Source organism: Plecotus auritus (assembly GCF_963455305.1).
Source record: "Plecotus auritus genome assembly, chromosome: 5".
Classification (NCBI taxonomy): domain Eukaryota; kingdom Metazoa; phylum Chordata; class Mammalia; order Chiroptera; family Vespertilionidae; genus Plecotus; species Plecotus auritus.
The window spans coordinates 19611305-19627057 of NC_137776.1; the positions used below are offsets into that span (position 1 = coordinate 19611305).

Here is a 15753-nt window from a genome sequence, read left to right on the forward strand (position 1 = left end):
CAGAGCCTGGCCAGGGGGAGGGGACATGGGCAGTTGACAGGCCTGCCTGCTGGTTGAACTCCTGGTTGAGGGGACAATTTGCATATTAACCTTTTATTATACAGGATATACACTGAGTGGCCACATTATTATGCATTCAGAGATCATAATAATCTGGCCATTCAGTGTATATGAAGTATTTCTAAGTATAATGATACATATTGCTTACTGTTTGCAAAGTATAAATTGCTTGACCCAAACAGCTTTGACATGATTTATTTGTAGGTTGTTCATAAGCTGCAAAAATCATATTAATATAAATAACATTTTTTATAAAAAATAAATATAATTCTCAAACAAAACAAAAAATAAAGAGAATAATACTACACTTTTGTAAAATCACATTAGTATCTGGCTTAACAGATTGCCATTTTGAGGGACTGTTTTCTTTTTTCCAACCTTTCAGAGATTTGTTTATTTTATAAGTTTCTTCAGAAAACCAGTTTGGTCTTTATTGATCTTCCATTGTATTATTTTATAGTATATATATATATATATATATATATATATATATATATATATATATATATTTCTAAACTTAGAGCCCCATGTTTAGCAGAGAAATATTGAGGCTGTATTTTTTTTTCATTATAAAGAGGTTAAAATTAATTTGCCTTCAAAATACTATTTTACTTCATAGTTTTGATAAGTTGTTTTCATTCAGTTCTAATTATTTGCAAATATCCAGTAATATTTCTTTTTGATATGTAGGTTTTTTGAAACTGTGTTTTAAAATTAATGCATGTATAGATTTTAAAAATATATAATCATGTTATTTTACCAATTGAATCTTGATGAGAAAATATAATTTCTATAACAATTATGTTAAAATTTTTAAGATTTGCTTTATGGCTTATATTGTCTGTTTTTATAAATGTTCCACATATACTTGAGAAAAATGTGTAGTTACTAGTTATTTGGTGAAAAATTTTACATGTGCCCTTTTCTTAAATTTTCTATTTTACACAAGTTATCAATCTCTAATTCTCTGAGTGTTGCATCGAGCCTTTTATGCCTTTCTATTTTGATATTTTGATTAGGAAAATGTATTTTTTTATTTAATCATCCCTATTTCTTAACTTATGTACTGTTATGACCTGAATGTCTATATCCTTTCTAACTGCATATGCTGAAGCCATAAACCCCTGATGTGATGGCATAAGGAGGTGGAATCTTTGAGAGATAATTACATTTAGATGAGGTCATCAGGATGGAGCTCCATGATGAGATTCATACCCCTATAAAAACAAGAAGAGACACCACAGCTTCCTTTCTGCCACATGAGGATAAGAAAGAATACAGATACCTGCAAGCTAGGAAGATAGCCCTTACTATGAACCAAATTGTCCTTGTTTGACACCTTGATCTTGTATTATTATTCATTAATGATTGCATTATTTTTTCATACAAACAACTGTAAACCTACTTTTGCCCCACCCTTTATGTACAAATAAAAAAGTTACAAAGCAAAAGGCAGGTTTTAATTTCTATCTATTAGTAAAGGACTGCCTGCAATATAACATTTTTTTCAACTCTTCTAATTTAAAAAATAAAATAGATATCCTTTTATAACTTTAATGAGAACTTCTTCACTATAATTCAACTTTTCCTGCAACAGCTTTATTGAACTCTCCCTCTCCAATGGTTGTTTCTCTTCTACAAATAAAAATTAAATTCAGCACAAAAATAAAACCCCCCTCACTTTCTCCCAGAAAACCAAGCAAGCAAAACACTTGTCTTGATGTTGCCATTTTGTCTCTTAGCAATCGTGGGCATATTTTCTTCTTCACTGTTAGCATAAGTTCATTGATATATTTATTCTGGAAACATTTGCTTAGCACTTCAATTGGTCAACCATAATGCTTGATAGTGTAGAAACAGGGAGAAGAAACAAAATTCTCCATTGAAAACACAAGGAAGAAGCCCTAGACGGTTTGCTCAGTGGATAGAGCCTCGGCCTATGGACCGAAGGATCCTGGGTTTGATTCTGGTTAAGGGTACATACCTTGGTTGCAGGCTCTTCCAAGTCCAGGCCTTGATCGGGGTGCATGCAGGAGGCAACCAATCAATGTGTTTCTCTCATATTGATGTTTCTCTGTTTTTCCTTCTCTCTTCCACTCTCTCTAAACAAATAATGGAAAAATATCCTCGAGTGAGAATTAACAACAATTAAAAAAAAGCACAAGGAAGCAGAAAAATAAGCATTTTATTATATTCACTGAGAGAGATATTAAGAGAACATAAGGGTGAGGGGATAAGAGCTCAAACAAAGGACTTGTATGCATGCATATGAGCATAACCAATGGACACAGATAAGGGGGGGGTTGGCGCAGTGAGGGCATGTGCTGGGGGTTAGGGGCGGCCAGGGAGAGGTCATTTGGGGGCGGGGAAAGGAGACTTATGTAATACATTAAACAATAAAGAGTTTAAATAAAAAATAAAGAAAAAAGCACTGAGTGTCTAGTCTAGCTCAGATACTAACCAGCTATATTCTTGAGCAAGTAACTTCACGTCTCTGAGCCTTAAAAATAAACTTTTTATGTAACAATAAATTGAAATTGATGGCCTTTGAATTTCCTTTCAGCTTAAGAAATTCCTTAAGCAGTAGTATTTCTACTATACCCACTAAAAAATGACCTCAGGTCACCGATGGCAAATGCACAACATTTGATGTATGACAACCATCTATCCTAGTTTGACTAAAACTATGTTAGTTTACTCCTGTTGTTCTCATGTAGTTAAACACTTTCACTATCAAAATCATTCTGGTTTTAAATATAAACTATAAAAATAAACTTATACATGTAGAAAAGGTTAATGCTGGGTCAAGCTGATATGTTTATAAAGCAACTAGAGTAATGATAATAATAACGACAATGAAAAAAAAAGAGAGAACATAGAAATATAATGCAATACAGGGCAATGTGGAGATGATGATGGAATAGAAATCTTCTTGCAGTGATATTTCACCAAAAAAACAAAAAACCTAGATCGTTCTGCTTATGTTATTGACACCCACTCATTTCTTAAACTAGATTGTGTTCACCATTTGAAAGTCACAGCTTTGGGGCAGTAAAGACTTGGTGGAGTAGGGGTTGGGTGGAGGGGGGTAAAGTGTGGGGAAATGGGAGACATCTATAATACTGTCAATAATAAAAAACATTTAAAAAAAGAAAGTCACAGCTTTTTAATTTTTTTTTTATTTTTACATCTACTAATGATCTGAATGGAAAATTCAAAGACTCATCTTAACTACCCAGCACTTCAAATCTTTCATCTCTCAAGATTTAGCTCAAATGCCCCCTCATTCCTGATTTACTTCTTATTTCATTATCCAAACTCTACTCCTGGAGTATTTAATTAATGCAAGCATAAGCAATGCTGACCTACTGGTTTGTATATTGTTTCTGAAATTGTCCTTAACCTGTGTCTACACTTTCATCATTCTGAGACTACCTCATCCACAAAGCCTAACACATAGCCCTGAACCTAATGCATACTAAAAAATATTGAATTACTGAATTAATTTAGAAGCATATAGAAGAATTAATCTAGAAAGTGTGTGACACCAGTTTTATCAACTTGAATTACTAAACAATGTAAGTAAGCATCTAATTGTGTAGACTTAAGATAATAAGACTTAGGCATTTAGACATGCCATTATAAGTAAAATTAAAATATATACACACACAGAATACAAACATTCATAAAAAATAAATTACTTGTAAATAGATTTTTTGACAAATGACATTTTTTCTTTTTTGCAAATAGTGGCAACATGTTGGCTACATCAAGTGGTGACACTACAGTTAAATTATGGAACATGACTGGAGGCAATTGCACTTTGACCTTTGAAGGCCATAAACATGCAGTATGGTCCTGCACGTGGCATTCCTGTGGTGACTTTGTGGCTTCATCTTCACTGGATACTACCAGCAAAATCTGGGATGTTAATAGGTAAGAAGTACTTCAAACATTATTCACCTTCTATGTTGGTAAATATACATCAGTAATGTATGTGTGTGTGTTTTCCCTCAATACTACCACTGGGAAGCATTTTTTTTAAAAATCAAAAAACTGTTAGTTCATAAAATTGTAGAGAGCTACTTACAAGTTTTGTGAAATCTATTTCTAACTCCATTAGTCTTTGTTTATATAATGAGTTCTTTCCAAAAGTAGGTATCAAGATCAAGCCTATGTATTACATTAGAATTGCTTCATTGGAAAGCTGTTTATTTTAGGCAAAATAGAAACAAATACTCATTTTAAACAGGTTGTTAGTTCTCCCTTTTCACAGGATTATTATCTCTGTATTATCAAATTAACAATTTAATAGACATAAATATGACAGAAATAATTACTTGTTTTAGCTTGATTTTAATATACTATTTTCCCAAATTAAATGCTTCTGGTAATTCACAAATTATAAAAACACAATTAATTGTATGCAAAGTCCTATATAATGCCATATGAATATAGAAACTTTTCATTTTGCTCTTAATTCAAGACAGACATATCCTATATAATAAAGATGTAATATGCAAATGGTCGTTATGCCGTGAAGTATAGTGACCAACCGTATAATGACCAGACCACAGATCAGCAGGAGGGTGCAGTGAGCTACAAGCAGATGGTGGAGAGCTACAGGAGGGGGCAGGGCAGCAAGCTATGAGGGGGGTTGTGGGGAGGGGGTGGGAGGAGCTACAGGAGGGTGGGGCAGCGGGCAGAGAGCTACTGGAGGGTGGCAGTGAGCTACTGGCGAGCTAGTGGTGCACGGATTCGTGCACAGGGCTACTAGTCTATTATGTTTACAGTGTCAAAATACATGTGCTTCATGTATATTTGGATGATTATTACTTTCTGTTAGGTATACAAATAGGATATAAAGAGCTGCTCTCAAATATCATGATGGCCTCAGTTAACTAAAGAATTATAAATCATCAGTCAAGTTTCTGATCACTTGAATTATTGAACAATGTCCGGATTCCAAATATAAGTCATAAGGACTCCTAAAAATTTAGGTAAACAGTTGTCACTGAGAGCTATTGTGGTTTATTTTGAAAAGAAAAATTGACTAATTCAAAGGTGGACACTGTTGCTTTGAGGTCATTTGTAAAACCTTGAACAAACTTTCTCCATTCTTCCTTGAGTCATGGGTAACATATTTAGAAGAAGCGCAGGTAAGGTACTTGCAAAAGGTCAGCAGATTTTCTGGGAGGATTCATTGAAAGTGTGTGCTCTTTCCTGTGGGTAAATTGATTATCTACTGATGCCATGTGCCCGGGTATTATGCTATTCTTTCTCAGCACCAAAATCACCCTTCTGTACCAGTTTTGCTAATGCTGAGAATTGGAAATTTCCATACCACATTTTTGCTTTGCCCAGCTGACTTTCTGTTAGGCTTTAGCAATACTTGTAGAAGACAGCAAGGCCGGAGGAGGAAGAGGGGACTTGCTTCTTCCTGTCTCCTTTCTGTAGGCTCCTTCTGGACTTAGAGTCCCCAGGAGCATCAGTCGAGCAGCACTTCACCTCAGCAACAGCAGGTCCTTCTCATCACAGCAGCTGAATCCAGTTGGAAGTTTTCCCAAAGCCTGCACCAGCAAGTGCATCATGCCATCATCAAAGACATTAGCCTCAGCAACTAGGTGCCCTCTTTCTAGAGGTCTGTGTTCCCAGCTCTGCATGTTTCCTCCTCTGAGTTGTAGAATACCAATATCAGCAGAAAAGTAGATGCCCCACTCAGAGGGCTGAGTTTTAGCTCTGCAGGCACCCCTTCCCAAGATTCTTGAGTTTCAGTAAGTCTACCCTGTTCCCTTGGTTCACTCAGTTCTACAGAAAGTAGCTCCTTTCTGCAGTTGCTTTTTCCAGAATACCTTAATGTTTTCTTTTTCTCTCTTTAGTTACCTAGTTAACAACTTTATATACTGGTAGTTAACAATCCCATGTATTAAATCCTTACTGTTAAAATGATGGGTGCAAATTCTGTATCCTGACTAGACCTGGACAGGTACAGGGCATTAATTAGTGGATAAATAGCATAAGCCACCTGTGTTATAAGATACAGATTAAAAATGTTGGAATATGCTATATGAGGAAACAGGGGTATGAATAATTAATTTTAGACTTAAAATAATGACAATGTGAGGTAAGTTTTAATTTTTAAATGGGTACCATTTGGTTATCTGAATAATCAATCATGTAAATCTTAACTTTATGTTTCTAATTATGTGACCAGATTTTATAAATATTCTCTATAATTATTGGAATTTTTTAAAACTACTTTATTGAGGTATGATTGACATATAAAAAGCTGTAAATATTTAATGTAGACAAATTGATGAGTTTGGAGTTAAGTACACACGCATGAAATCATCATCACTAATGTATGCCATAAATATACCCATCACCTCCAAAAATATATCCCTGCTCTCTTTATCTAATTTAGCAAATTTTTAAACATACAATACAGTACTGTTAACTATAGGTACTATGTTGTACAGTATATGTCTCTAGGACTTAGTCATCTTGTATAACTGAAAATTTAATACTAGTATCTAATTTTAATATTTATCACCTTTGTCTCAGATGAGGAGCCTAATAGAAGTTGAGTCCTGTCCTAAAATATAACATATCTTCAAATGTGCTTTAACTATGGTTAAAGATGGATTCCTAATAGACTCAGCCCTTCTTAGAATAACTTCAAAGACTTTGACTTGACAGCTTTTCCCCATGACCCTGATATCTAAATGCTTTCTTCCAACTGATACTCAGTAGAGATAGATATAATATATTGACATTTCTCCTGATTGATGCCAAAAATCCTTTACATTTCAAAATTCCCATCAATGTTAAGATCTCACTTTCATCATCAAAGACCAAAACTTATATTAATTTTGAAGCTGAGGGGCTAGACAAATTTTAACAAATAATGGAGAACTTGATTATTTATATAATGACTATTGATATATCTTTCACAGCTAAAATCAAAGCACTAAACTGTAATTTCTGATTACTCATGAATCAATGCTGTGTAGATTTATCTAAAACTAGTACTAGTATATGCTTTTTAAATTTCATAGGTTAATGGAGCCAGCTTCATGACAAGGGGAGAGGTTATTTGCCTTGGTGAGATTTTGGTAGTAGAAGCTGTTCTATTCTGGGTCATATACTCTAATCCTGATGCCACATGGTTCTTAATAAGACAAATTATATTGATAGACTGTGCTGTTCACCAAAGTAGGACAAGTTCAGACTATATCATTCTCTCTTACACTCTGCCCTACCCTTAGGACCCCTGGCCCTAGCCCTTCAACTGTTCCTGAATTGGGCATTATCTACCAAGATAATCTCATTAGCTCCTTACCAGAAAGTTGGATAACTGGTAATTATAATTCATGTAAAAAATCCAGATCAAGAGCCACTTTTGCTAAATTCTAATAAGAACAATATCTGTGGCACCCTTAGTCTGGATGATCAGCAATCCACAAGATTTCTACAAATAATTAACAGTAGCACTTTGATGATCTTCTTAATGATCATTTATATAAAGTGGAAATTTATATGTGTTTCAATTTGTAATCACTGATTTCTGCATAGACACACACACACACACACACACACACACACACACATACATTATTGTATCCTAAAATAGAGAGTGTTTGACAAATGGCAGTTTTGTTGCATGAATGACAAAAAAAGAATAAATCAACACATACATAGAACAAAATGTTCTCCTTGCTCCCACCCACATTCAAACTATAATTTAATTGTTTTCTTATCTATATTAATAAAAGGGTAATATGCAAATTGGTCAGTATACCCTCACAGTAATGACCGAACAGCAGGCTGCATGGGGCGACAAAGCCGGCAGGGGGGTTAGTGAGGGACGACCAAACAAGTGAACAGCAGGCTGCGTAGGGCAACCAGGCTGACAGGGGGGTTAGTGAGGGATGAACAAACGACTGACCAACAAGCTGCATGGGGTGACCAGACTGGCGGGGGGGCTGTGAGGGGCAACCAGGCCAGCAGGGGGGGGGGGCAGTTGGAGGCAATCAGGCTGGCAAGGGGGGCAGTTAGGGGTCACCAGGCAGGCAGGTAGGTGAGTGTTTAGGAGCCAGCAGTCCAGGATTGTGAGAGGGATGTCCGACTGCCAGTTTAGGCCCAATCCCCGGGATCGGGCCTAAACCGGCAGTGAGACATCCCCCAAGGAGTCCCAGATTGGAGAGGCTGCTGGCTGGGCTGAGGGGAACCCCCGCCCCCCGTGCACAGATTTTGTGCACCGGGCCTCTAGTTCTATATGAATCTGTAACGTTATGAAAACAGGATAGGAAAATCAGAAAATATCTCAGTAGACTATAAAAATAATTTGTATTTCTTTAAATTATAAGATTATCAGTAAGTATTCATGAAATGAATTACCAGTGTCTGGCTATATTACAGACATTAGAAAACTCTAATATTCCATTATGCCCTCAGTGAGATTACAAGTAATTTTAAAATGTAGCAATTTTGCAGAGAATATGCATTGTATCTGCAATTTATAATATTAGGTAGGGTGTTCTGGTTTACTTCTGGCTGTCTTTCTCCCAAGGTAGCTGGATAATTAGCTGAGTAGTTATTCTACACCATTACTATGATATTTGGAAGGCAGACCATGTGCCTACTTCATTGCTTGAGAGGAAGGGACTGAGCCAAAGTTACTGGATGTAGCTGCCCCCACTGTTTTTAACAAGATACTACATAGAGAAGAACTGAGTTGGTTGTATAGTAAAGATGGAAGGAAAAATAGTTTTGTAAAATTCAACAGCTTCTGGACCTCCAACAGTGGGAGATAATTCTGTTGCCCTTATATCCAAATGTATCGTTTCCTCGAGATTAAGTTGAGAGAGAAAAATGAAGCAGGTTTAGAAACTTTGTTTAGAACAGTAATTTGTGATTACTGCTGCACTGCGTTGACCGTAAGCAAATATATCGGAAGACTACTAAGTTTTTGAGGGAAGTATATTGACAAAGAAACCATGAATCCATGCCTAATATCCCCATGACTCTTCAAACCGTAAAACCATCCTCAGGACCTGAACTCACGTCCAGAGGAAGTGGACTCATAGTGTTTTACAATCCTCAGTGGAAGCACAAACCATAGCACCCACATCAGATGTGGCCATAGAGATAATGGACAAGGAAAAACCTTGGCTGTGGAATAAACCTAGAGGCCACAGAGAGCAGCGGACAAAGGATCTCCTCTTAGGGAGAGAGGCATGATCCAGTCAAAGAATGTTTTCAGTGCCCTGGCAAGTTCCTCATGATCCTGCACAGAGTTCTATCTCATGAGTTTTCCATTTTTCTACTTTCTGTACTGGAGTTTGTATTGCAGTTATTCTGTCTTTGGTTCACTGTTTTGCATTGTGCTGCTGGTGGTGGAGGAGGCAGAAAATCTGGCTTTTATTTTTTTGGACACCAGAACACAAGTGATACCTCTGACCCCATTGGAGCAGATTGTGTGTCATACAGAGATCAAGGACTGTGAAATCCATGCAGCAAACGAGTGTTGTCTCCTTTAGGGGGAACGGAGGGGGCAGTGACTACCCTGCAAGTGGAAGGAAGGATGGCACAGATATTTGGTGAGCAAAGGCCAAACTATGGCAGGTATTGTTAGCTGTTTGCCAGAATCTTCTTCTTCCATTGTTAGTGGGACACTTGGCTGCCTATTTAAATGGTACTTTTCAGCCTTCCTTTCAGTTGTGTAGTTATGTCAGTACATTCTCTACAATAGAATATGAGTTGAATGATATATGCCATTTCTACATTCTTCCCCCCTTGTGGTCGGATGGAATATCAATGGCAATGGCCAGAGTCATCTTAGAAGCCAGTTACGGAAAATGACAGAGCGATCCTCAGCCTACTTAAAGTGAAAGTCACTCCGGTCCCCTAGTCCTTACCTCCAGTTAGCCTTCATCATTCTCTTGATTCTTTAGCAACAAGAAAATAAATTTTATTTTATTTGAGATATTATATTTCTAGTCTATTTATTATAGCAGTTGAGTCTGTCCAGTCCAGTATAGGCATCTGGTAAATAGTTTTTAGGTGATGTTTTCCTCCCACGACATATTAATAAGTCAACAAAGAGAAGCCCTGCAATATTCTCAAAATTATTTGGATAGGGAAGTAACAGATAGTCTGTGCTGATAATGGTTGGCTCTACAGCTCCCTGTAATTTTATTTTTCCTTTCCCCTTCTCCTTTAACTCAGACTTTGCTTGCTATCCTGTTGGAACTATGAGTTCCTACTTGCCAGTAATAATGCAAGTTGAGTAACTGGCTTATATGCAAGTTAATGCCTATAAAATAACTGTAAATTATAAGAAAATATGCAACTATAATATATTATTTTCCAATAGTGGGAATCTGATTTAATAATAATTATTTCATTTAAACAATAAAAAGCACTGAGGATCGCAGTTTTATAGTAGCTTGACCATATTTATTGATGAGAATACATTTTGCTGATTGCAGTCAAGCTGATGGAGTACAAATAGTGCCTTCCATGTGGGTGCCCTAACAAGTTTTTAAAATTTATTTATAAATCCAATAAATAACGCATTCAGTACTCTGTTATGTACATTGTTTTAATCACTAAGCTATGGCAGTGAACAAAATAGAAAAAAACAAACAAACAAACAAAAACACTCCTGCCCTCTTGTAGATAATGTTCTATTGGGAGTCAGAAAAAAAAAGCCAAATGAAAAAAATTATATGTACAGTATTTAGAAAAAAAATATGGAAGCCAGAAAGGAATGGTGAACACTGGGAAGAATTGCAATATTAAATGAGATGGCCAGGGAAATTCTCAATATAAAGACATTTGGATAACCTGAAGTAGGTGTAGCAGCAAGCCAATAAGATGTCTAGACGAATATCCCAAGCTCTTCTGGATATTAACTCTCTCATGGTAGCAGGATTTGTGTGACTTAGAAACAGCAAGGCAGCCAGTGTGACTGGAGTAGAATGAGCAGATGAGTGAATGGGAGAGGTAAGGCAGCTAGTCAGATGGGTTATAACACGGCCTCATAGCACATGTGAGTGATTTTGACTCAGTGAGATGGGAAACCACTGGAGTGTTTTGAACAGTAGAGCCACATAGTATGTTTTACATTTTAGCAGACTGACCCTGGTTGCCTTGTTGAGATTAGACGGTGGCAGAAAAGGGATGTGGCATAAGGTTAAAGACAAAAAGACCAGCTGGGAAGCTATTGCAACAACCCAGGCAAATTACAGTGAAGGTTTGAGGCATACTTGGAACAATAAAGGTGATAAAAATTTGTTTTTATTCAGGATAGATTTGGAAGATAAAGCCAATAGGAATTGCTGACGTATTGTCTATTGTGAAAAGGAGAAAAAACAACAACAAAAAAAACAACAACACCTGTTATATTTTGAGACACCTGAAAAGCAAAGATTTATTCTCTTTATACTGAAACACTAATGTAAACCTTATAAAAGGCTTTTCCAACCAGATTCATCAACTGGAATTCCAGAACAGCTGTGGAAATGAGGAATGCTTTCACATGGTTCATCTAACATGTCATTTCCATTAGAGACTGGAATATTCCTTCCTACCCAACAGCATTGCTTTCTTTATAATTTAATAATTCATTTTCCAATCATAATCCCTGGGCTGAGATGAAGTAAATGGGAGGCTATAAATAATGGGAACAGTTAAAATTTAGAAAAAAATGTGAAATATTAAGATACCTTTATGATGAGTTTTCTTCTCTTAATAAAATGTACTGTAAACTTCTTTGGGGCTAATAATGGACTCTAAAATGGAAGGATTATTTTTTCTTTATTATAAAATTAGTAATAATAAGAGAGCACCAAATAAGTTATAAAAATGGAGCTTAGTATTTATAATAGGAAGTGTTTCATTAATAATGCATTTCATGTTCTTTATGATTCATTTGCAAAGTTGGATATTTTAGAAATGAAGAACATATTGTACAATATTAATGGTTTTAAAACATAATGTAAGAAGTATGAAGACTCCAGGGCATAGAATATTCTACCTTAATACCTGTCTTGTGAAGACCCCACCCCCCAGTTTGCCTTCTTATACTTGAAAAGGCACCCACGGTATATATTAATGCACTGCTGAAGCTGTTCTTGAAACATAATTATGTTACATTAAAAGAAATGGTAACACTGAAATTGACCTCTTGTGATCAATTTATCCTGTTCTAAGAATAATAAATCAATTCTTACATCTTCTTGGATTTTCATTTATATTCAAGTTAATAGTTCCCCTTTAAAATATAGACTTTAAGTTATACCAAAGTATTATTGAACTTAAATATATGGAGAGGCCCAAAAAGTGAATACCATCTTTCCCCCAAAACAGTGCATAACTAATAAGTACTATTCAAGAAGTGCCTGTTTTAGGGAGAAAAATATATGTTAAAGCTAAGTTTAGATTTATTTATTTTTAATTAAGTTTAATTTTATTCCAGACTTTAGATGGAATTCCATTTCTAAATCCAAGAGGTTAGAAGGCCAGAACTAGATCCTATGCTGGCTGATCTTTGTGAAAAAAAAAATTAATTAGGATATCAATGTGAAAATGTCCACTTTGCTATAGCCTGACTTTAGCTAGATTATAATTAACTAGAGGCTTGATTAACGACATTTGTGCAAGAGTAGGCCTTCCTTCCCCTGGCTGCTGGCACAGGCTTCCCTCTGGCACCCAGGATCCGGGCTTCCCTCACAGCACCGGCTTCATCCGGAAGGTTGTCCAGAAGAACATCTGGTCTAATTAGCATATTATGCTTTTATTATTATAGATGGTTTGGTGGTGATTAACTCTTTTAGCGTTTTCTTACCTGTGACCCTCTTTGTCCTTCAATTCTAAATGATAGTTTTGCTGGGTGGAGTAAACTTGGTTGTAGATCCTTGCTTCTAAGTTTAGATTTCATCTAGCAAGTTATGCCATGATTAAAAAATTGGGAAGCTCTAAACCAATATGGCTTTGTGTGTTAAATTGTATATTAGAAATAATTGGGATGAGTATTGACGGAGCTAAAGATATTCCAATAAGACTTAATATAGGTATTTTATAACATGTTATAATATTACTCTACTAGAGGCCCGGTGCACAAAATTTGTACAGGGGAGGGGGGGTCCCCTCAGCCCAGCCTGCACCCTCTCCAATCCAGGACACCTTGGGGGATGTCCGACTGGTGGTTTAGGCCCGATCCCGGGGATCGGGCCTAAACCACCAGTCAGACATCCCTTTCACAGTCCTGGACTGCTGGCTCCTAACTGCTCACCTGCCTGCCTGCCTGATCACCCCCAACTGCCCCCCCACCCCCGTCAGCCTGGTCGCCCCCAACTGCTGCCCCTGCCAGCCTCGTCACCCCATGCAGCCTGCTGTTCTGTCATCCATCCAGTTGTTTTGGTCGTGACAGGCCCTGGCTTTCTATATATTAAGATTACCACCAATTAAGCAAGCACTTTAACATATAAAAATTCCCGCATCCTGTTTCCACCCCACCAAGAATCTGGTCAATAGATGTCTTAGTCCTCCTTATTGCTAATAGTTAAAAGGTTTTAATATGTTTCCTTATTGACATATGTTAAAATGATATACAAGTATAATACAGATGAGGCAAAAAACTAAAATATATAATGTATTTTTATTTTTAAGCTTTAATCATAAATTTGTGTGCATAGGTATATATACTAAAATGGTGATGTATATACATATATTAGTATAAATGCATTGTTTAAATATTCAACTTTAAATTTAGAGTGCATAAATATTTTACTACTCAAGTATGATAAATATTAATCAAATAATATTTTATTAATTATTCTTTATCTATGACTCCAAAACCCAACTTATAGTAAACCATTTATTTGAAACAGCAAAAACTGCCCAGCCAGTGTGGCTCAATGGTTGTCAATCCATGAACCAAAAGGTGACTGGTTTGATTCCTGGTCAGGGCACATGCCTGGTTGTGGGTTTCATATTCCCAGTAGGGAGCATGCAGGAGGCAGCAGATCAATGTTTCTATCTCTATCCCTCTCCCTTCCTCTCTCTCTAAATCAATAAAAACATATTTAAAAAAACCAAACACAGCAAAAACTGTTAGCATGCCCTGAAAAATTATTTTGGAATTATTGAAATGGTTTTCATATAAAGAAAACCCTAAGATTTTATTTGTTATTTAAAGGAATTGAATGTCTATGTGCATCATATCAAAATAAAATGTAAACTAGTTTATATAAAAATAGCAAGCAATAAAGTTTTAGGCAGAATTAACTACTTTCATATAAAATTATGTTGTTAGATACAAAATACTTCCTATTTAGATAACGAAGGAGAATTTGTTCTGTTCAATAAACCACCAGGAAATAAAATTTTCATAGAAATTTTAAATATTACTTCATACTGTCTGAAAGAAGTGTGTGCAAAATCCTAACATGTACCAATAAGAGCAGAACTTAACGTGCCCTGAGTAGAAAATGAAGCAGACGATCTTCAGTCATGGAATATGCAATGATCGAGCCCTGGGTCTAGCCTTTGGTTGCCTTACAGCCTAGAACATCCTGTAGGAAGCAAGACCTCTAGCAGGATTTCACCTTCTAGAAAAGTCATGCCTTCTGATTTGGCCTGTAATCTCTTGCATTATTTACTTGGTTTGACCACAGGTTTACTAAATATTGCTTTTTACTGAGAAATTTATTATTCAAGTCTACAATATTTACCAACTACATACCTAGCCAGCCACTCCTTTTAAATCATATAAAATACACATTTTGATAGGTACCCAAACCACCCAGTTAAGGTAGTTTAATGCACTTGCCATATAAAGAGTGAACCTTCCTGTGATGCTTCTATTTCAATTTGGTTTGGGTTATCAGTCAGGGTTGTTTTTTTTTTTTTTGTTTTGTTTTTTTGTAAGAAAGAATAGGATGAAATTTAGAATAATATACATTGGCAAGAAACAATCTAAAATGCTATTCAGTAGCTATAATTAGAAATAATTATTCTAAGATGTGTTGTATGCCACCCTGCTTATGTTTATTTTTTATTTTATTTTATTTTTTTAAATGTCTTTATTGATTAATGTATCACATATTTGTCCTCATCCCCCCATTCCCATCCCAAACCCCTCCCCACGCATGCCTCCACCCCCCTGTTGTCTGTGACCATTGGTTAGGCTTATATGCATGCATACAAGTCCTTTGGTTGATCTCTCCCCCTTCCCCCACCCTCCCCTACCTTCCCTCTGAAGTTTTACAGTCTCATCGATGCTTCCCTGTCTCCGGGTCTGTTTTTGTTCATCAGTTTATGTTGTTCATTATTTCCCCCAGATGAGTGAGATCATGTGATACTAGAAATACACTTATAAGAACCGAAAATGAGACAAGCAATAATGGTTATGCTGAAAGGCAAATGAATCAGTCTGTAGTGAATTTCTTTCTGGGCCAACAGTTCTTTTGAGTCCCAATTTCAATGTCAAACAGTTCCTTATGTGTACATGTCAGCAATGATATTTCAGTTCTGGATGGTGGACAAATGGTTGTAATGCAGGTCCAACAGCACCCTGCTTATGTTTAAATTGTCTACCACTGGCTAGTAAAATGCATATCTAAATTATGTGTTGTCTAAGTGTACAGACAGATTCAGAGGGATCTAAAAATTTTTTTTTTCTTA

At 36.1% G+C, this 15753-nt stretch overlaps 1 protein-coding gene across 1 annotated transcript in view; it reads left to right on the forward strand.

Annotated features, from left to right (window-relative positions):
- The window catches only part of LOC308248923 (sperm-associated antigen 16 protein-like), a 627414-nt gene that overhangs the window by 279484 nt on the left and 332177 nt on the right, over positions 1 to 15753 (forward strand). Inside the window, exon 4 of the mRNA XM_080669397.1 lies at positions 3811 to 3996. Coding sequence (XP_080525523.1) covers positions 3811 to 3996 — 186 coding nt within the window. The remainder of the gene's footprint in view (positions 1 to 3810; positions 3997 to 15753) is intronic.